The sequence below is a fragment of the Oryctolagus cuniculus genome, chromosome 6 (genome assembly GCF_051225735.1).
Source record: "Oryctolagus cuniculus isolate XC-2025 breed Fujian yellow rabbit chromosome 6, ASM5122573v1, whole genome shotgun sequence".
Lineage (NCBI taxonomy): Eukaryota > Metazoa > Chordata > Mammalia > Lagomorpha > Leporidae > Oryctolagus > Oryctolagus cuniculus.
In genome coordinates this window covers 168,955,678-168,976,978 of record NC_142872.1, presented here as the reverse complement: position 1 = coordinate 168,976,978, position 21,301 = coordinate 168,955,678, and the positions used below count along the sequence as shown (strand labels likewise).

Here is a 21,301-nt window from a genome sequence, read left to right as displayed (position 1 = left end):
TGGGAGACCAGGAGAAGCACCTGGCTCCTGGTTTCAGATCAGCGCGGTGCACTGGCAGCAGCGCACTGGCCGCGGCGGCCATTGGAGGGTGAACCAACGGCAAAGGAAGACCTTTCTCTCTGTCTCTCTCTCTCACTGTCCACTCTGCCTGTCAAAAAAAAAAAAAAAAGGATAGAGATAGGGCTAGGGGTTGGGGTTGGGTTGTATTATAATTGACCTTGGATTTGAGTTAAGGTTAGGGTTTCTGGCTAGGGTTGAGGTTGATAGCTAGAGTTAGAGTTAGGTTGGGTTAAGGGTTTGGTGGTTGTGGATTGGGATTAGAGGTTAGGGTTTAGGGTTTGGTTTAAATGAGTAGGATAAAGGTTAGGGTGGTTCAGATTAGGTTTAGAAGAGGGTGAGAGTATAGGACATAGGGAATAGGGTTAGGGTCAGGTTAAGTTTAGGTTTTAGGGATTAGTATTAGGTAGGGTTTTGGGTTGTTTGTTAGGGTTAGTGTTTAAGTTAGGGTCTGGGTTCAGGGTCAGTTTCAGAGTCAGGAATTAAGGTTAGGTTTAGGTGGTATTGGGGTCAGAGGTGAGGGTGAGGGTGAATGTGAGGATTAGGGCTTTAGTTGAAAGGGTTAGTGTTAGGACTGGGATTATGGGTTGGGGTGGGGGTGAGTGTTAGGATTGGATTAGGTTAGTTAGGGTTAGGGTTACAGTTTAGGGTTAGTGTTAAGAACTAGTGTCGCTCCCTTGCCCGCAAAGGAATGACACTGCTTCCAGCTGATCGGTCTTCAGTAGACTTTTATTTAAACAGGATAGAAAGAGAAATCCTTGAGCAAGGGGAGCTCCGAAAGAAAGGGGAAGCTCCTGTTACTCTTTCACGAATGGCTTATATAGTATAACATTGTTGAAGCATGTAATGCAAGCTTAGTCCATGCTACAGTCCATGTGGCGGCGCTCCAATCGGGTGCCTGATCACACACAGTCCATGCGCTCCTTGTCCAACCATAAAGGTGATCACGTATCTTCATCCAATCAAGCTCCTGGTCACGTAGCAGGCGGCTCGGGTGCTAACAACAAGCTTCCTCCTGGTGTTTTCTCAGCCTTGGTCAGTGGGAAAAGAGGTACAGGAAGCCCCAAGGCCATAGTTGTTTTGACTCTAGCCTGAGGTTGTGAAACGGTCCCGATATCACAGCTCAACAGAAACCATAAACATCCACACAGCAGTAACTATTGCCAATGGTCAGCAAGCCAGGCCTTAGCATGTGGGCCCATGGCCGGCTCATGGGTCCCCACAAACTAGGATTAGGGTTTTGTGATTTTAGGGGTAAGGGTAGGTTTAATGTTAGGGTTAGAACTAGAGTTTAAGGTTTAATGTTAAGGTTAGAGCTTTAGTCTAAGAGTAGTACTGGGTTTAAGTGTTAAGGGTTAGGGGTTAGGTTTAGTGTTAGGTTTTAGGGTAGGGTTAGTGAAAGATACTGGGTTAGGTATTAGGGTTTTGAGTTTGGGTTTGTCTTCTAGTGAAGGGTTAGATTTTAGGGTTTTGGGTTTAAGTTCATGAGTTAGAGGTCAAATGTCTGGGTCCAACTCATATCAATGGCTTGGGCTAGGGTTGGGGTTAGGGTTAGGGTTTTAGGGTTGGGTTAGTGTTTTAGGATTAGAGGTTAGGGTTGATGCTGGGATTAGGGGTTGGTTCTAGAATTGGTTAGGGTCTAAGAGTCAGGATTAAGGATTAATTGTTAAGGTTAGAGTTAGGGTTAGGCTTTAGTGTTATGGTTTTGATTGGGTTGGGGCTAGGGTTACGATTGATAGTAGGATTTAAGGTTGAGGTTGAGGTTAAGATTAGAGTTAGGGTTGTTAGTGTTAGAGTTCAATTGTTAATGTGAAGGTGTATGTAAGTGAGAGTTTAGAGCATAGATGTTAGGGTTTAGGGTTATGATTATGGTTTAGGGTTAGGGTTTAGTGATTAGGGGTATGTAGTTAGGTTAGAGATTTGGGTTGTGGTAAGGGTTAAGTTTAGGTGTTAGGGTTGGGTTAGGATTTACTATTTATGTTCAGGTTAGGGTTAGGGTTGTGATTGGGGTTAGGTGTATGATTAGGTTTTAGGGTTATGATTTAAGAGTTAGGGATAGCATTAGGGTCAGAGCTAGGTTTAAGGTTAGGGATTGAGTGTTGGATTGGGGTTAGGGTTTAGAATTGTGTTTGGGAGTGGGTTAGGGTTAGTGTTAGGCTTAAGATTGATTAGTGTTGTGGGGGATAGAGTTAGGGTTTACCTTTCAGGTTTAGAGTTGGGGTTGAGGATTGGGTTAGTGTTAAGGGTTAATGTTAGGTTGACTCTCACTGGGATTAAACATGACAATAGGTCTGATCTGATTTCATCATCATTTAAAAAAATCATCTATTATTTTTCACTTTATGTTTCTGTGTGGGAGCAAACTGTTGAAATCCTTACTTAAGGTATACTAAGCTGATCTTCTGTATATTAAGATAATCGAAAATGAATCTTGATGTGAATGGAAGGGGAGAGGGAGTGGGAAAGGGGAGGGTTGTGGGTGGGAGGGACGGTATGGGGGGGGAAGCCATTGTAACCCATGAGTCGTACTTCGGAAATTTATATTCATTAAATAAAAGATAAAAAAAAGGGTTAATGTTAGGGTTTAAGATTTAGGGTTATAGTTAGGATTAGGGTTTAGTGTTTGGTTTGGAGTTTGTGTTTAGGTGTTAAGATTAGGGTTTATGGGTAAGGCTAGTGGTTTTGGTTTGGGTTGGGATTTGTTTTTTGTATTTGGGTTTAGGATTATGGTTTGGGTTGAGGTTGAGGTTAATGTTGGGGTTAGGAGTTTAGTTTTTAGATTAGGGTTTGTTTTAGGATTTTAGGGTTAGGGTAGGATTAAGCTATGGTTAGGGATGGGGTTAGGGTTAGTGTTAGAGCTATGGTTAGAATTTGAATTAGAGGTCAGGTTTATGGTCAGTGATAAGGGGTAAAGGATATGGTTTGGATCAGGGTTAGTATTAATTTATGTATCCATTAGCTATTTTTTTGGTAAACTGACCTAAGTACTATTACACTACAAATACTGTTTTATAAGTTTTCATTTACTACAATATTGTGTTGGAGTCTCTTTGTGTTGCATATATATCTTCTTCAAACACTTTATAATTTATTTTATATTTGAAAGGGAGAGACACAGAAAGAGGTGAAAAGATTTTCCATCCTGTGGTTCATTTCCCAAATATCTGCAACTGCCTGGGATGGGTCAGGCAGAAGCCAGGATCTAGGAATTCAATCTAGGTTTCCCTTGTGGGTGGTATGAACCCAAATATTTAAGCTATCCTGCTGCCTCCCAGGGTATGCTTTAGTAGGAACCTGAAGTCAGGAACAGAGCCAGGATTCAAACCCAAGCACTCTAATATATAATATGTGGTGTCCTTCCTGATACCTTAACACTACACCAGATGCCTACTCTAGCTTTTATGTGTTAATTTTAAAAATAAAAAGTAAAAATTACATTAAAATGCCTTCAATTGTCCTCTGTCACTCCCCGTCTTCGTGGAAGAACGACACAGGACCCTGCGCTGTTCTTTTGTCTGCTCGGCCCTCCCCGGGTTTGCTGCTGGTTCTTCCCGGGTTGGCTACTGTCCCTTCCACCTCCGTGGAAGGGCGGTTCCCCCTGGCCACTTTCCCCACTTCCGCAGGGGAGCGGCACACCGCCAGCCGGCTCTCTCGGGGGCTGCACAGGTGTTCCCTCAGATGTTCCCCTTAGATGTTCCTGGTGCATGTTGTCTCTCTCCTCCTTTATAGTCCTCTTCCACCAATCCCAACTCGGCTGCCCACACGCCAAGTACGCTGCTCTCCTCCAATCAGGAAGCAGGATCAGCTCCTGGAGGTCATCACTCAAGTTGGCAAGAGGCAGCTGCGTAGAAGCTGTTTTCTCCTCTCCCAGCGCCATATTGTGGGAGAGCAGATGGTTGGTTCACCCTCCAACGGCCGCCACGGCTGGCGCACTGCGGCCGGTGCACCGTGCCGATCCAAAGCCAGGAGCCACGTGCTTCTCCTGGTCTCCCATTGGGTGCAGGGCCCAAGCACTTGGGCCATCCTCCACTGCCTTCCCGGGCCACAGCAGAGAGCTGGCCTGGAAGAGGGGCAACCGGGACAGAATCCGGTGCCCTGACCGGGACTAGAACCCGGTGTGCCGGCGCTGCTAGGTGGAGGATTAGCCTATTGAGCCGCAGCGCCGGCCAATGTAATATTTTGATACATGCATACATTTTAATGAACAAATTAGGATGATTGGCATCCATCACTTCCTATATGCAAGATTTCTTTGTAGTGTGAACATTCAAGTCTTTTTTCTAGCTATTTAGAAATATACAGTATGGTTTTTTAAACATTTTATTTATTTATTTGAAAGTCAGAATTACACACAGAGAGAGGAGAGAGAGAGGGAGGGAGGGAGGGAGGGAGGGAGAAAGGTCTTCCATCCACTGGTTCACTCCCCAATTGGCCGCAACGGCCAGAGCTGTGCCAATCCGAAGCCAGGAGCCAGGAGCTTCTTCCAGGTCTCCCACATGGGTGCAGGGGCCGAAGGACTTGGGCCATCTTCCACTGCTTTCTCAGGCCACAGCAGAGAGCTGGATCAGAAGAGGAGAAGCTGGGACTAGAACAGGAAATATGGGATGCCAAACGCTTCAGACCAGGACTTTAACCCGCTGCACCACAGTGCCGGCCCCTACAATATGTTATTGTTAACTACTGTTACCCTGCTGTGCAATAGAACACCAGAAGGGTTATTTTTAAAATTTGGAAAAAAATACTTTTTAATTCAATAAAAGTAAACCTTTCTGAGGTTTAATTTTTTTTTAATTTTTAAGGTTTTTGAGAAACAATTAACTTTGAATAACCCAAGACTGATCATCTTTTGCAAGCACTTAGACATAACTATAGCTTATGAGACATAAGAATACCCTCCACTTAATGCACTAAAACAAAGTAAATCTTTGAGAACAAGTTTTACTATTAACTCTCAGAATACAACTCTTTGAGGACAGAAGTCCTTCATGGGAAGTTAGTGCACAGTGACTCCTGCTGTTAATTTAACAATTAATATTATTATGTGTGACATCAGTGATCACCCGAGAATCTTGACATTAGCTGCCTAGGCTATGGAAGCCTTTTTAATTCACAAACTCATTCTGTATTTCTGTATTTAGACAAGGCCATAAACAAAGGGGATGTTCTGTCCTCCTTTCAGAGAAAAGTACATTCTTCTTTGATGACCACTTTTTTCCACTGGAGACTCACCCACTGAGGTCCTTCATGTAGGTCACTTTTTGCCACAGTGTCTTGGCTTTCCATGCCTGAAATGCTCTCATGGACTTTTTAGCCAGATCAGAATGACTTAAGGGCTGATTCTGAGGTCAGAGTTCTGCTTAAAGTGCTTGACATTCTATGAGTTTGCTGTGTGGACTACTTCCCATGTTGGACATTCCCTCCTTTTTAATTCTGTTATTATTACCAAACACTTAATCCTATTTACATGATCACTTTAACACTTAATACTACCTATATGATCACTTTAATGCTTAATCCTATTCATATGTTCACTTGAACACTTTTTTTTTTTTTTGACAGGCAGAGTGGACAGTGAGAGAGAGAGACAGAGAGAAAGGTCCTCCTTTTGCCGTTGGTTCACCCTCCAATGGCCGCCATGGCTGGTGCACTGCAGCCGGCGCACCGCGCTGATCCGATGGCAGGAGCCAGGTGCTTCTCCTGGTCTCCCATGGGGTGCAGGGCCCAAGCACTTGGGCCATCCTCCACTGCCTTCCCGGGCCACAGCAGAGAGCTGGCCTGGAAGAGGGGCAACTGGGATAGAATCCGGCACCCCGACCAGGACTAGAACCCGGTGTGCTGGAGCCGCAAGGCGGAGGATTAGCCTAGTGAGCTGCGGCACCGGCTCACTTGAACACTTTTTAAAAAATTTTTTTGACAGGTGGAGTTGAGAGAGAGAGAGAGAAAGAGACAGAAAAAAAGGTCTTCCTTTTTCTGTTGGTTCACCCACCAAGTGGCTGCTATGGCTGGCGTGTTGTGGCCCGCCGATCCAAAGCCAGGAGCCAGGTGCTTCCTCCTGGTCTCCCACGCAGGTGCAGGGCCCAAAGACCTGGGCCATCCTCCACTGCACTCCCAGGCCACAGCAGAGAGCTGGACTGGAAGAGGAGCAACCGGGACAGAACCAGCGCCCCTACCGGGACTAGAACCCGGGGTGCTGGTGCTGCAGGCGGAGTATTAGTCTAGTGAGCCACGGTGCTGGCCATCACTTTTTTTAAAAAAAGAAAGATTTGTTTTACTTATTTGAAAAAGTTACAGAGAGAGGTAGAGACAGAGAGAGAAGTCTTCCATCTGCTGGTTCACTCCCCAGATGGCTGCAATGGCTGCAATGGCTGGAGCTGTGCCGATCCGAAGCCAGGATCCAGGAGCTTCTGTGTCTCCCACGTGCGTGCAGGGGCTGAAGGACTTGGGCCATCTTCTACTGCTTTCCCAGGCCATACCAGAGAGCTGGATCAGAAGAGGAGAAGCTGGGACTAGAACAGGAAATATGAGAAATATGGGATGCCAGGTACTTCAGACCAGGACTTTAACCTGCTGCACCACAGTGCCAGCCCCACTTCAACACTTAAGTTGCTATTTGTACCACCCAGCTTAAGGGGATTTGGAGTCCCATGGCAAGTTTTTTTTTATTTTTTATTTTTTTTTTTTTTTAAGATTTATTTATTTGAAAGAGTTACAGAGAGAGAGGAGAGGCCTTCCATCCACTGATTTACTCCTGAAATGGCTGCAACAGTCAGAGCTGCACCAATCCAAAGCCAGGAGCCAGGAGCTTCCTCCAGGTCTCCCACGCGGGTGCAGGGGCCCAAGGACATTGGCCATCTTCTACTGCTTTCCCAGGCCACAGCAGAGAGGTGGATTGGCAGTGGAGCAGCCTGGACTCGAACCAGCACCCATATGAGATGTTGGCACTGCAAGCGGCAGCTTCACCCACTACACTACAGTGCCAGCCCCAGTGGCAAGTTTTAAATTGTACCCTTAAAAACAAGTCCATAGTAATATATGCAGAACTATGTATGTAACTTTACAGTTACAAACTTTGACATTTCACAATTACAACTTTAGGAACACAGTGTTTATTCCCACCTTTCTCCTCCCTCTTTTATTCCCACTCTTATTTTTACTTTAATCTATTTTCAATTAACTTTATACACATAAGATTATCTCTGTTAAATAAAGAGTTCAACAAATAGTATGAAAAAGAAAGTTCCTCTACAGTTGAGGCAAGGGCCGTTCAAAGTCATTGCTTCTCAGTGTCAATTTCACTTCTACAGATTGCCTTTTAGGTGCTGTATTAGTTATCACAGGGAGAACATGTGGTATTTGTCCCTTTGGCACTGGCTTCTTTCACTAAGTATGATGTTTTCCAGTTTCATCCATTTTGTTTCAAATGATTTTCCTCCTTCCTTCCTTCCTTCCCTCCCTCCCTTCCTTTTTTTTTTTTATCACTGCATAGTATTCCATGGTGTACATATCCCATAATTTCTTTTTTTTTTTTTTTGATAGGCAGAGTGGATAGTGAGAGAGAGAGACAGAGAGAGAAAGGTCTTCCTTTGCCGTTGGTTCACCCTCCAATGGCCGCCACGGCTGGTGCGCTGCGGCCGGCGCACCACGCTGATCCAAAGCCAGGAGCCACGTGCTTCTCCTGGTCTCCCATGGGGTGCAGGGCCCAAGCACTTGGGCCATCCTCCACTGCCTTCCCGGGCCACAGCAGAGAGCTGGCCTGGAAGAGGGGCAACCGGGAGAGAATCCGGCACCCCGACCGGGACTAGAACCCAGTGTGCTGGCGCTGCTAGGCGGTGGATTAGCCTATTGAGCTGCGGCACTGGCCCAATTTTGGCTTTCATTGCCTGTGCCTTTAGGGCCTTTTCCAAGAATTATTTGCCTATGCCAATATCTTTCAGGTTTTCCCAATGTTCTCTAATAATTTGATGGTATTAGGTCATAGATTTTGAGTGGGTTTTTGTATAAGGTGTAAGGTGTAAGATAGGGGTCTTGCTTCATACTTCCGCATATGGAGATCCAGTTTTTCCAGCACCATTTGTTAAAGAGACTGTCCTTGCTCCAGGGATTTATTTTAGCCTCTTTGTCAAAGATTAGTTGGTTGTAGATGTTTGGATTAATTTCTGGGGATTCTATTCTAGTCAATGGTCTACATGTCTATTTCTATACCAGTGCCAGGCTGTTTTGATTATAACTGTCCTGTGGTATCTCTTGAAATCTGGTATTGTGATGCTACCAGCTTTGTTTTTGTTTACAGTTGCTTTAGCTATTTGGGGTCTCTTGTGTTTTCATATGAATTCTAGCATCACTTTTTCTAGGTCTTTGAAGAATGTCATTGGTATTTTGATTGGGATGACATTGAATCTGTAAATTGCAGTGAGTAGGATGAACATTTTGATGATATTAATTCTTCTTATCCATGAACATGGACTATTTTTCCATTTCTTTATGTGTCTTCTCTATATCTTTTTTTTATGTTTTAAAATTTTTATTGTAGAGCTTTCACCTCCTTGGTTAAATTTATTCTACAACTTTTAAAATTTTTGTAGCTATTGTGAATAGGATTGATATTACAAGTTCTTTCTCAACCAGGGCATTGTATATACAAAGGCTATTGATTTTTCTGTGTTGATTTTATATCCTGAAACTTTACCAAACTCTCTTATGAGTTCCAATAGTCTCGTAGTGGAGTCTTTTTGATTATATATATATATATATCTGAAAGTCAGAGTTACACAGAGAGAGGAGAGGCAGAGAGAGAGAGAGAGAGAGAGAGAGAGAGAGTGTCTTCCATTCACTGGTTCACTCCCCAATTGGCCGCAACGGCTGGAGCTGCGCCGATCCGAAGCCAGGAGCCAGGAGCTTCTTCCAGGTCTCCCATGTGGATGCAGGGGCCCAAGGACTTGGGCCATCTTCTACTGCTTTCCCAGGCCATAGCAGAGAGCTGGATCAGAAATGGAGCAGCCGGGGCTTGAACCGGTGCCCATATGGGATGCTGGTGCTTCAGGCCAGGGCATTAACCTGCTGTGCCACAGCGCTGGCCCTGGATTCCCTATATATAGAATTGTGTCATCTGCAAACAGGGATAATTTGACTTCTTCCTTTCCAGTTTGTATACCTTTGATTTATTTTTCTTTCCTAATATCTCTGGCTGAAACTTCCAAGACTATATTCATTAGCAGTGGTGAAATTGGGCATCCTTGTCTGGTTCTGGATCTGAATGGGAATGCCTTCAACTTTTCACTATTCAGTATGATGCTGGCTGAGGGTTTGTCCTAAACTGCCTTGATTGCATTGAAGAATGTTCCTCTATACCATATTTGCATAAGGTTTTTATCATGAAAGGATTTTATATTTTATCAAATGCTTTCTTTGTATCTATTGAGATAATCAAATGGGTTTTGGTCTTTATTTTATAAATGTGATATATCACATTTATTGATTTGCATATGTTGAACCATCCCTGCATACTAAGGATAAATCCCTCTTGGTTCAGGTTAATGATCTTTCTGATGTGTTGTTGGATTCGATTAGCTAGTATTTTGTTGAGGATTTTTGCATCTATGTTCATCAGCAATATTGGTCTGTTGTTCTCTTTCTGTGTTGTATTTTTTCCTGTTTTTGGAATTAAGGTGATGCTGGCATCATAGAAGGAGTTTGGGAGGATTTCTTCCTTTTCAATTGTTTTGAATAGTTTGAGAAGATTTGGATTTAGTTCTTTAAAAGTCTGGTATAATTCAGCAATGAAGCCATCATGTCCTGGGCTTATGAACTTGCAGTATTTTTACATTTTTGCAGGGTACAGTGCATTATTATCATTATCATTAATACCCACTACCATATGAAGATATAAATATTTAATATTTGCATGAAAACTCATAATTTGAAGATATTTAAAATGTTACCAATACAGTTTGTTTCTTTGTATCCCTACATGGAACCATTCCTCTGTGCATCTGTCCCCCAAATACAACCACGGTCATGAATTTTGTTGAGTGTGTTTCCTCTCAATCATTCCATGTTAGTAATGACTTAGGCATCCATAGAGAATTTTTTAAGAACTTAAGTAACTAGTGTAATAGTATTCCCACAGCATGCAACATATCCTTATGCACTACATCAGAGTTTGTCTTTTTGTGAAGTACATGCATTTAGATATAACACTTTAACTAGTATATAATATTCATATTACCTGAGGATTGTACTCCACTTTATTTGCTAATTCCTTTGAAAATTCCTGTGTCTCTGTCTGTCTTATCACTATGAGAGATATGTTCTCAGAGAATAACTGAGTTGTGAAACCATTGCATGTACAATTTTACTATCTGCTGTCCACAAATGTCTTCCAAATGGAAAAAAGAAGTTGCCATCAACCACCTTCTCTTGTTAAGATACAGAATCAAAAATTATTTTGAAGTCTGTCTTACAATTATTGCATGATAACTCCATATAAAATGTCTCATACAGAGAATATTTACATATTTCAGATTTCCAAATGGTAAAATACATTATTCTTCATATAAAACCCTATAATCCATTACACTAATGCTATAAATACTCCTGTAACTCTTGATTCTCACCCATACCTTCATTTTGAACTCGCTGAATCCCAAGAGAAACAATCAATGATTCTGCCTTGATTTGTTCATCTGTACTCAAGTAGTTTGGGAACAAAATACACTCAGCTTTAGTGAAGAGGCCAGGGCACTGAGCAAGAGAGTCAGTAGAACAAGATCTGAGTCCCACCTCTTTTTTTTTTTTTTTTTTTTTTTTTTGACAGGCAGAGTGGACAGTGAGAGAGACAGAAAGGTCTTCCTTTTCCGTTGATTCACTCCGCAATGGCTGATGATCTGAAGCCAGGAGCCAGGTGCTTCTCCCGGTCTCCCATGAGGGTGCAGGGCCCAAGGACCTGCTCCATCCTCCACTGCCTTTCCGGGCCACAGCAGAGAGTTGGACTGGAAGAGGAGCAACCGGGACAGAATCTGGCACCCCGACTGGGACTAGAACCCCGGGTGCTGGCGCCACAGGTGGAGGATTAGCCTATTGAGCTGCGTACCGGCCCCACATCTTTCAAACACTAAATGTGTAGATCACTCAGCCTCCCTGGGCTATCCCCTTATTTGCAAATGGGGAGAATAACAGTCACTTTTAAAGATGTACAGCGCCTAAAGGAAGTGGAACTTAGGAACATTTGGCCATTGTATTGGAATCAGAATTGGAATCATGGGTTGGATATTTGGCATGGTGATTGAGATGTTGCTTGAGACATTTGCAACCCAAATGGGAGTGCTTGGATCCACTTTAATTCCAGTTCCTGCTAATGTGCACCCTGGAAAGCAGCAGGGTCCCTACCATCCATGTGGGAAATCTGAATTGAGTTTCTAGCTCCAGGCTTTGGCCTGGCCCAGCCTTGGCTATTGCAGGCATTTGGGAAGTAAACCGGCAAATGGAAATTCTCTCTCTCTTTCTCTCTCTGTCTTTCAAATATACAGAGAATTTGAATTATTATTGGAATCTATTGCAGGTTTATTGATGAAATACAACTCTATGACAGCTTCAGTTGCTCTTTTACTTGATTATATGAGGAATTAAAAAATGTTCATGGAATGTATGTATTAAGAAACAGCTGCATGAATTTCAGTGTTTTTAATTTACTTAATTGAAAGGCAGAGTGACAGAAAGGGAAGGGAGAGAGAGAATGAGAGAATCTTGCATCTATTGGAAGATCCATAAGCTGCATCCAGGTCTTCCACATGGGTTAGCATGCTGAGTTGTCATCTGCTGCCTTCCCAGATGCATTAGCAGAAAGCTGGATGGGAAGCAAAGTCTCCAGCAGTCAGTCTGGCACTCTGACATGAGATGTTGGCATTGAAGTGGTGATTTAACCCACTGAGCTACAACACCAGCCGGGATTTCAAAATGTTTTGTACCATAAAAACCTGATCTCTTAATTGCATTTTTTCTGTGAATTTTTTTTTAAGTACTCTCATAAGGCAGAGAGAACAAGTCTCTTGTCTCGGGGCATCCAAGCTTAGAGTGATTTGTAATCCAAAAATGTGTTTCACCCCATATAATAAGATTTACCTACCCCTTCACCTTCTGTTCCTTTTTTTTTTTTCAGGTCAGCGAAAGTCTCTGGGGACCGGTGCTGTGGCACAGCAGGTTAAAGACACCACCTGAAGCACCAACATCCCATATGGGCACCAGTTTGTGTCCCTGCTGCTCCACTTCCGATCCAGCTCTCTGCTATGGCCTGGGAAAGCAGTAGAAGATGGCCCAAGTCCTCGGGCCCCTGCACCCACGTGGGAGACCTGGAAGAAGCTCCTGGCTCCTGGCTTCAGATCAGCTCAGCTCTGGCCGTTGCGGTCATTTGGGGAGTGAACCAGTGGAATGGAAGACCTCTCTCTCGCTCTCTGGCTCTACCTCCCTCTGTAACTCTTTCAAATAAATAAAATAAATCTAAAAAATAAAAAAAAAAAATCTCTGGAGGGGCCAGCGCCATGGTACAGCAAGTTACGCTGCCACCTGCAGCACCGTGTCCCATGTGGGCACTGGGTTTAAGTCCCATCTGCTCCACTTCCAAACCACTCCCTGCTACTGCTTCCAGGAATGCAGCAAAAGGAGCCCCTGCATCCATGTGGGAGACCTGGAAGAAGCTCCAGGCTCCTGGCTTCGGCCTGGCCCAGGCCTGGCTATTGTGGCCATTTGGAGAGTGAGGCAGCAGATGGAAGATTTTCTTTCTGTCTCTCTTTCTCTTTCTTTCTGTCTCCCCATGTAATTCTGCCTTTCACATATGTAAGTAGGAGAGAAATGTCTTCCTTTTGCCGTTGGTTCACCCTCCAATGGCCGCCACGGCCAGCGCGCTGCGGCCGGCACACCGCGCTGATCTGATGCCAGGAGCCAGGTACTTATCCTGGTCTCCCATGGGGTGCAGGGCCCAAGCACTTGGGCCATCCTCCACTGCCTTTCCGGGCCACAGCAGAGAGCTGGCCTGGAAGAGGGGCAACCGGGACAGAATCCGGTGCCCTGACCGGGACTAGAACCCGGTGTGCCGGCACCACAAGGCAGAGGAATAGCCTAGTGAGCCGCGGCACTGGCTCCTATCTCTATCCTTAACCCTAAAACCTAACACCAACTCCAACCCCTAGTCCCAGCCCCAAACTTAAACCCTAACCCCAAACCCAGTCCTCAAAAGTTAACCCCCAGTTAATCCTATCCTACCCGACCCTTGACACTAAACCAAACCCTATATCTAAAACTCCAACCATAACCCTAAAACCCCAACCATAACTCTATCCCCATCAAACCCACCCCACTAACCCTAAAACTGTAAAACCCTAACACCCTAGACTTAACCCTCAACTGCAAGCCTCACCCTTTACCCTAAACCAAGAATCCTAGAACTAGCACTAACCCTAACTCATACTCTATACCCTACCCCAACTTTAATCCCAAATGCTAATCCCAGCCCTAACCATAACCCTATACCATAATCCTAAACCTTAGCTCTAACCCTAACCTAAACAACCCAATTCTGAACCCTTAACTCACACTCTAACCTTCAACCCTAAAACTAACCCTAAACCCTGATCCCAATCCCATCTCCTGACCCCTAGATCCTAACCACCCTAACCCTAAACCAGACCTTGACACTGACATGGACCCTAAGCCCTTACCTCCACCCCTAACTGTAACCCTATCTCAACTCCAAACCTAACCCTAACACAGTGCTAACCCCTACCCTAACCCAAATCCTATAGCTTGACTCCAACACTAAACCCTATTCATACCAATAACCATAGCCCTTAAACCTACCCCAACCTTAAAACCATAGCCCATATTCTACCCTAACCCCAAACCCTGACCATTGTCAGGCAGTAGCCCTAACCCTCACCCAACTGTAACACTAACAACCCTAGCCCCCTTAAGCCTTAACTGTAACTCGAAACCCCAACCCAAATCCTATCCTTAACCCTTATAGCCTAATCTCCCATACCCTAAACCTAACACTTAACCCTATCCCCTAAAGCTAACCCTAACAACCCTATCCTCCGACCTTAATCTTAAATCCCTAACCCTAAGACTCGAGCTCTATTCTTAATACCTAACCTACTATAACCCCAACCCTAAGACCTAACATTGGACCCAATTCCAACCTCAACCCTGGTGTCAAACTATCACTAATACCTAACATCAACCATATCCCTTGCTCCAGGTTTCATCCCTATTTAAGCCCAATCCTAGCTCAAACCACCCTAAAACTAACCAACCCTGGTACACCCACATCCTAGACTGGAGTGTTCAGCTGATGCCCTGGCTCCACTCACTATTCCAGCTTCCTGTTAAATGTACCCCGCCAGGCAGTGGTGATGGCTCAATTGGGCCCCCGCCACCCACATGGCAAACACAGATGGAGTCCTGCCTCCTGGCTATTGTAGGCATTTAGGAAGTGAAGCAAAGGATGGAAGATCACTCCATTTGTCTCTGCCTTTCAATTAAATAAAATTAAACAAAACTAGCAAAAGCCCTAACTTGACCCCTGGCCTTCATCCACCTGCCCTGACTCCATCTGCCTGAATTCCAATCACTGAGGAGACCCAAGGTTAGCTGGACAACGTCATAGCATCAAACCCTGGACTTACAGGCCAGCCACATATCCCCCTTCAAGGACTCAACTGGGCTCCTACCAATTACATGGGGGGTACAGATTGAGTTTCTGGCTCCTGGCTTTGGCCTGGCCCAGCTGCAGCTCTCAAAGGCATTTGAGAAATAAACCAGACACTCGGGTGCTTTGCAGTCTAACCTATACAGATGCCACCTAGACTCTAGGATGCAAGCTAGCGCCAGGACAGGTCAGCGACACGAGAGGACATGCTGATTCTGTGCCAAGTGGGCCAAGGAACATCAAGGGTCATAGGTTGGTGGGGAGGCCCAACCAGCACTTAGTTTCATTCACGGATACGTGGCTTGTGAGAGGCCAGCGAGCCTAGAGCCTGAATCTGGGGAGATTGTTCTTGGGTGCATTCTCATTCAGGAGGAACAAAAGATGCTTAGTCCACAGAAAACTGATGGACCTGAGGTTGGTAAACTTATCATAAGCAATAAAGAAAGTAGGTGAGAGGTCAACACTAAGGCAAAGCAGGTAAAGTTGCCTGTGGTGCCAGCATGCCATACGGGTGCAGGTTCAAGTCCCAGCTGCTCCACTTCTGATTTAGCTCACTGCTAATGCGCCTGGGAAAGCAGCAGAGGATGACCCAAGTCCTTCAGCCCCTTCACCCACATGGGAGACCCGCAAGAAGTTCCTGGCTCCTGGTTTTGGATCAGCCTAGCTCCAGCCATTGTGGCCATTTGGGGAGCAAGCCAGTGGATGGAAGATCTGTCTCTCCCTCTAACTGCCTTTCAAATAAGTAAATAAATCTTTTTTTAAAAGGTAGGTGAAAACTTTCTTCAGCATTTGGAGAAAATCACACAAATGTAGCTTGTAGAGCAACCAAGAGAAATTTAAAATTGCTATCAGAAAATGTCTACTATAAGATTCAGTAGGGGCTGGCACTGTGATGTAATGGGTAAAGCCACCACCTGCAGTGCCGGCATTCCATATGGGCACCGGTCGGAGTCCTGGCTGCTCCACTTCTGATCCAGCTCTCTGCTATGGCCTGGGAAAGCAGTGGAAGATGGCCCAAGTCCTTGGGCCCCTGCACCTACGTGGGAGGCCCAGAGGAAGCTCCTATCTCCTGATTGGCACAGCTCTGGCCGTGGCAGCCATCTGGGGAGTGAACCAGCGGATCTCTCTCTGCCTCTCCTCTTTGTGTAGTTCTTTCAAGTAAGTAAATAAATCTTTAAAAAAAAAAAAAAAAATGTGGCTGGCGCCACAGCTCACTAGGCTAATCCTCCACCTGTGACGCCAGCACCCCGGGTTCTAGTCCTGGTCGGGGCGCCGGATTCTGTCCCAGTTGCTCCTCTTCCAGTCCAGCTCTCTGCTGTGGCCTGGGATAGCAGTAGAAGATGGCCCAAGTGCTTGGGCCCTGAACCCACATGGGAGACCAGGAGGAAGCACCTGGCTCCTGGCTTTGGATCTGCACAGTGCGCAGGCTGTAGCAACCATTTGAGGGTTGAACCAATGGAAGGAAGACCTTTCTCTTTGTCCTCTGTCTCTAACTCTGCCTGTCAAAAAAAAAAAGTTTAATCAGACAAAGCTCACCTAGAGCAAGGATTACAGCCTTAGCAATCTGATTCAAAAATCCACCAGGTTCCAAGGTTGGATGCACCCCTTAAAAAAAAATCAGTAACCATGTTTAAGAAAGAAAACTAGAGGTGGTGCTGGGCCTGGTGGTTGAGGCCACTTTGACACCTGCTTCCTGTAATAGTCTGGGCTCCACTCCCTGATCCCAGCTCCCCACTACTGCAGACCTTGGGAGGCAGTGGTGATGGCTCGTAGTTGGGTCCCTGCCACCCACAGGAGAGGCCTGTACTGAGTTCACAGCTCCTGGCTTTGGCCCTGTTCCGCTGATCACTGCAGGGATTCAGAAGTGGAGAGGATGGGTGCTCTATTCACCTCCCAAAATAAACCAAGAAAATCAAATGTTGCTGAAATACTCACCTGTTTGTTTGAGGTCATGGCATTTAAAGAACACATTAGAAAGCCAGATCTCTTCTCACACATTAATATGAGCTCTGCCAAGGGCTCCACTGAAGAGTTAGAGATCAGTGATGAAGCTGTTACAAAAGGAATCAGCTCAACTCTGTGAACCGAGCCTGGCTCTGTAATCCTAGACTCTAACAACCTTAACCCCAATTCCTAACTGACAACATCATCCCTGTCCTAGTCCATCTTCTATTGTGTTAGGATACCAGGCTGGAAAAATTATACCCAGACATTTGCTGGACTCAAGGTTCTATTTTTTTTTTTTTTTAAGATTTATTTATTTATTTGAAAGCAGAGTTAGAGAGAGGGGCAGAAGCAGAGAGGTCTTCCATCCGCTGGTTCACCACCCAGATGGCCACAATGGCCAGAGCTGTGCTGCCCTGAAGCCAGGAGACAGGAGCTTCTTCCGGGTCTCCCATGTGGGTGCAGGGGCCCAAGAACTTGGGCCATCTTCTACTGCTTTCCCAGGCCACAGCAGAGAGCTTCGATCAGAAGTGGAGCAGCTGGGTCTCGAACAGGTGCCAAACAGGATGCCGGCACTGCAGGTGGCAGCTTTACCCACTACGCCACAGCTCCAGTCCCCAAACTCAAGGTTCTAGAGCTGGGAAGTCCCAAATGGAGGAAACCGCCTTCAGTCTCCAGTCTTCTCCATTACCCTCATCAGACCACAACCATACTCTGATCTTAAAGTAAACCCTGAGCCCTTAAGCAGAATGGACCAAGGAACAGGTGGTTTTAACAGGGCCCAGATGGGTTTCAGAGAGGGAATGTAACTACAGACATCAGGAAAGGAAGATCTCCCCTGGTGTTCCCTTTCTTAGGCCCTCCCAACTCCTAGAAATATACCCAATGCAAAGGGTCAAACTGCGAATGGGGAATGGGAGAGGAAGCGACAAAATCCAAGATGAAGACTGTCCTAGCCCAAGCATCCCAAGCCAACAGGGACTAACCTGTGTAACCCCAGTTTACTGTCTTATTCCCAGGCAGACTATACTCAGATGCACAGGGCACCTCACCGCAGAGATAGGGGACGTTACAGCATTTACGGGAGGGGCATTTAGGTGGAATCTAAATGGGAACAGAAGGCAGGGAGGTGTAATTGGGATAACACCAGGTCTCAACTGTGACGTGGACTAGGCTATTTCCCGAGAATGCACAGAATCAAGACAGAGGTGTGAGTGGCTTCCACAAGCCGCGTGTGTGAAACTGCTTCACAAACAGACCAGGGCATCCTCCTGAGATCAGGCTGTCTCCTTTCTACCCACCATTCCTGACAACAAAGCGGTTGTCTGTGATTTCAACAAACAGCATTCTTAGCAAGAAAGCAGACACTAAATAAAGGGGTCATTCTGACACTTTACATCTGCACTGTGCCCAAGCGGGAACCACTTCCTGTGAACACTGCTGAGTCTCTTCACAGGATATTACCTCGCCTAGTAAACAATGGACGAAGCCCGTTGATATTTGCTTTCCCAGGAGCCAGTCAAGGAAACCCACATAAAATGAGCAGTAATGCTGAAAACCCTGAGGCAGGATAACGTTTGGTTATTTCAGGAGTAAACAAGAAACCAGAGAGGCTGGAACAAGGGCGGGAGGTTATGTCAGAGCCATCGTGACGCTCCTGCCGTAAGGCCTTGTGTGTCAGTTTTCATACCGTAGTCTGGGTTTAATGAAGCCATTCAGTCAGGAGAACCATGAGCCGACACACCCACAGAGCGGCAACGCAGCAGACATCAGGCCAACACAGCAGTCATGGTTGAGACCTGGGGCCGGAACCAAGAGCAGCAGTGCAGATGAGACGCAGATCTGACAACCATTCAAGTACTGACGTGTGTTGAAAAAGGGAGATGACAAGTTTGCCACCTAAGCAGCCAGGTGGGCAGAAGCACCACTGACCAGAAAGCAAAAGACAGACGGAGATGTTGGGCCTGACGCAGTGTTCTGAACAGCCTGTGCTGCTGGGACCCACAGCGGCCCTGGGGATAACACTGCTCACGAGGGCAACAAGGACAAGGGACCACACGTCGGGTGAGGTCCTGGACCCAACTATGCTGGGCCCTCAGCTCGTGTACTTCCTCAGACAGAGATGTTCAGCATTCTTTCAATCATCCACTTCCATCAAAAGTGGAGACTGAGGCAATAAGACAAAATGGTATAAAGCAATGAAATATTTAATGGGCTTATTTTCAAAACTGAGCCCCAGCGTACAATTAGGTAGCTTCACCACTAATCCTTATTACCAGGAGCACTTAACCAAGCCTGAAAAACCAATAAAGTACATTATTCTTTTCATGACACTCATTTCTGTTTCCTGTAGATTTTCCTCTCTCTCTCTCATGCCAGGAGGGGCATGTCATCCAAAAACATACAAATGGGGGCTTGCACTTGTCTGACACTCACAGCAGCCCAACAGCCCTGCTGTAGACGAAGCTGACCTCTGCCAACAGAGACCTCCTGGAAAGTCTCTGCACTCAAGACAACATCCCGGGGTTGTTCTTTGATGGGGGAGAGGCTAAAAGAAATTGAACCTAAACTCTTCATCAGGAGTATCCACAGTGGCCTTGGCGCCTCCCACTGGACGTGGCCTGCAGACCTTTCGGCTCTTCTTTCTGGTGGCCTCACCCACAGGCTGCACCTGGGCAGACCGAGCAGCTGGGGGGGGGGGGGGGGCCAGAGGGCATCAGAGTCAGGACCGAGTAACAGCAAACAGCACCTGTGCAGTTACGACTGCTCATGCAACCCTGACCCTCAGCAGAAATCAACTGATCTTGAGAATCCTAAGGCAGTTCCTATCATGACTTACAGAATCACGGAGAGAACCGGAACTTGCCAAGGGTGTTAACGACCTAAGTGGTAGCTTCAGGACTGGAGCAAGGTGGATGGCTGGTTCCAGGACTTACTAACTGCTGCATGGAAGGTGAGGCAGGGCCAGCTGTGGGCCAGGCTCCTTCCCCTCCGAGAACCTCTGCCCCCTGCGCCCAGGCCCAGTTCTGCTTTGCTGAGGGCTCCACACTTCCGCCCCGCCCAGGCTTCCCTGAGCTCAACTCCATCCCCACCAGCGTCAGAGATGCACTCCCTAAGCCCTTCCTCTCTATTGAACCGGACATCCCAAAACGCAAAGCTCCTCACCAGCCCTAAGAGACCGCAGGGCCTCCAGACGCTCGGCATCCATCTGAGCCCTGTAGTCTCCAAACAGGGCACGCATCAGCTGCCGCTTCCGGGGCAGGGGCGTCCTGTCGCTGCGCAGGGTTCGTATGGCCCCGACAGCCTGCTCTCCTGCGCATGAGAGAAAAGGCCAGTCCCCCGCTCTGTACCCACCTCCTCTCACCCAGCGCCGCCACCGCCACACCCCCACTCACTCTGCTTCAGGGTGGGTTTCCGCGTCTGGAGGCCCAGCTCCAACTGCTCCACGCACCAGGCCAGTTCTCGGGCCAGCTGCTCCGCCTGAGACGGGTGGAGAGAGGGGCTGAGGGCCGGCACCGGGACCTGCCGCCCCAGGCCCTTCCTTGCCTCCACAAGGCTGATTTCTAGACGCCACCGGGAGACCCCCTTGCCTGCGCCTCGGCACTTCGCGAGGCTTCCTCTGGAGCGGGCTGCTCCGAAGCCGTCTGGCCTCCGTTCGCCGCAGGAGCCCTGTCCCGGATTTTCTTCTTGGACTTCCTGGAGGCGGCACTGCCCTCAGAGACTGCGGGGTTCGCTTTGCGGGCGGCGGCACCGCACGTGGGTCGCCCTGCACGGAAACAGGGGAAGTACTCGGGGCACCGGAACCGCGCCAGGGGCCCGGGGTCTGCGTGGCGCGCAGGCGGTACCTGAGCCTGAGGCCGCAGAGGCCTCGCGAGCAGGACGTCCTGGGGCCTGAAGAGAAGAGGGCAGCATCAGGGTCACTGGAGGCCGCCAGCAGCCCAGGGCCCCGCAGCGCGCGCGCCTCCGCCACGCTCACCGCCATGCTCCGCCTTCGCCGCCGGAACCCGCGTAGGGCGCAGAGTCCGGGACCAAATTGGCCCCTCCAGCAACGCGACTGCGACGCGGAGTTCCGGGTGCGCGGGGAGGCGCGGGGCGGGGCAGGGGGCGGGGCTACAGGCGAGGCGGGGCGGCGCTGGCCGAGCTCCGGCTGCGTAGACAAAGCCATCTTCTGCTGCCTTCCCAGGCACATTAGCAAGAAGCTGGATTAGAGGTAGAGCAGGCGGGGCCGGGGCCGGCGCTGTGGCATAGCTGGTAAAGCTGCCCCCTGCAGTGCCGGCATCCCATATGGGCGCTGGTCCGAGTAAGATAACAGCTAACAAGAACAAACCCAATAACGGATCCAAGATATGGTTGTAAGGTAACAGTGAGGCGCTGCTCCACTTCCAATCCAGCTCTCTGCTATGGCCTGGGCCAGAAGATGGCCCAAGTACTTGGGCCCCTGCACCCCTGTGGGAGACCCAAAGGAAGTGAGGAAGTGAACCAGCAGATGGAAGACCTCTTTCTGTGTGTGTGTGTTGTGTCACTCTTTTAAATAAATAAAAATTTAAAAGAAAAAAAGAAGTAGAGCAGCCAGGACTGGAACCAAGCAATGATATGGATATT

General features: G+C 47.2%; 1 protein-coding gene across 25 annotated transcripts; it reads right to left on the bottom strand.

Moving 5' to 3' along the window:
* Positions 1-4,364: 4,364 nt before the first annotated feature.
* On the bottom strand, positions 4,365-20,879 carry C6H8orf33 (chromosome 6 C8orf33 homolog). 25 transcript variants are annotated; one of them, XR_011389381.2, is made up of 8 exons: positions 20,676-20,705; positions 20,545-20,590; positions 20,290-20,465; positions 20,095-20,179; positions 19,865-20,011; positions 18,390-18,498; positions 6,044-6,563; positions 4,365-4,642 (listed from the first exon to the last, which is right to left on the bottom strand). XR_011389381.2 is itself a non-coding variant. In XM_089336590.1 (7 exons), the coding sequence occupies exons 1-6, from the start codon at positions 20,679-20,681 to the stop codon at positions 18,419-18,421; spliced, it is 540 nt and encodes a 179-aa protein (XP_089192716.1). In that variant the 5' UTR covers positions 20,682-20,705; the 3' UTR covers positions 4,365-4,642; positions 18,390-18,418. The 25 variants fall into 25 exon arrangements, 11 of the variants coding, with proteins under 11 accessions (XP_089192716.1, XP_089192718.1, XP_089192714.1 ...); XR_011389382.2 differs by having other exon boundaries at positions 4,365-4,616; XR_016236658.1 differs by having other exon boundaries at positions 6,044-6,537.
* Between the last annotated feature and the right edge of the window lie 422 nt (positions 20,880-21,301).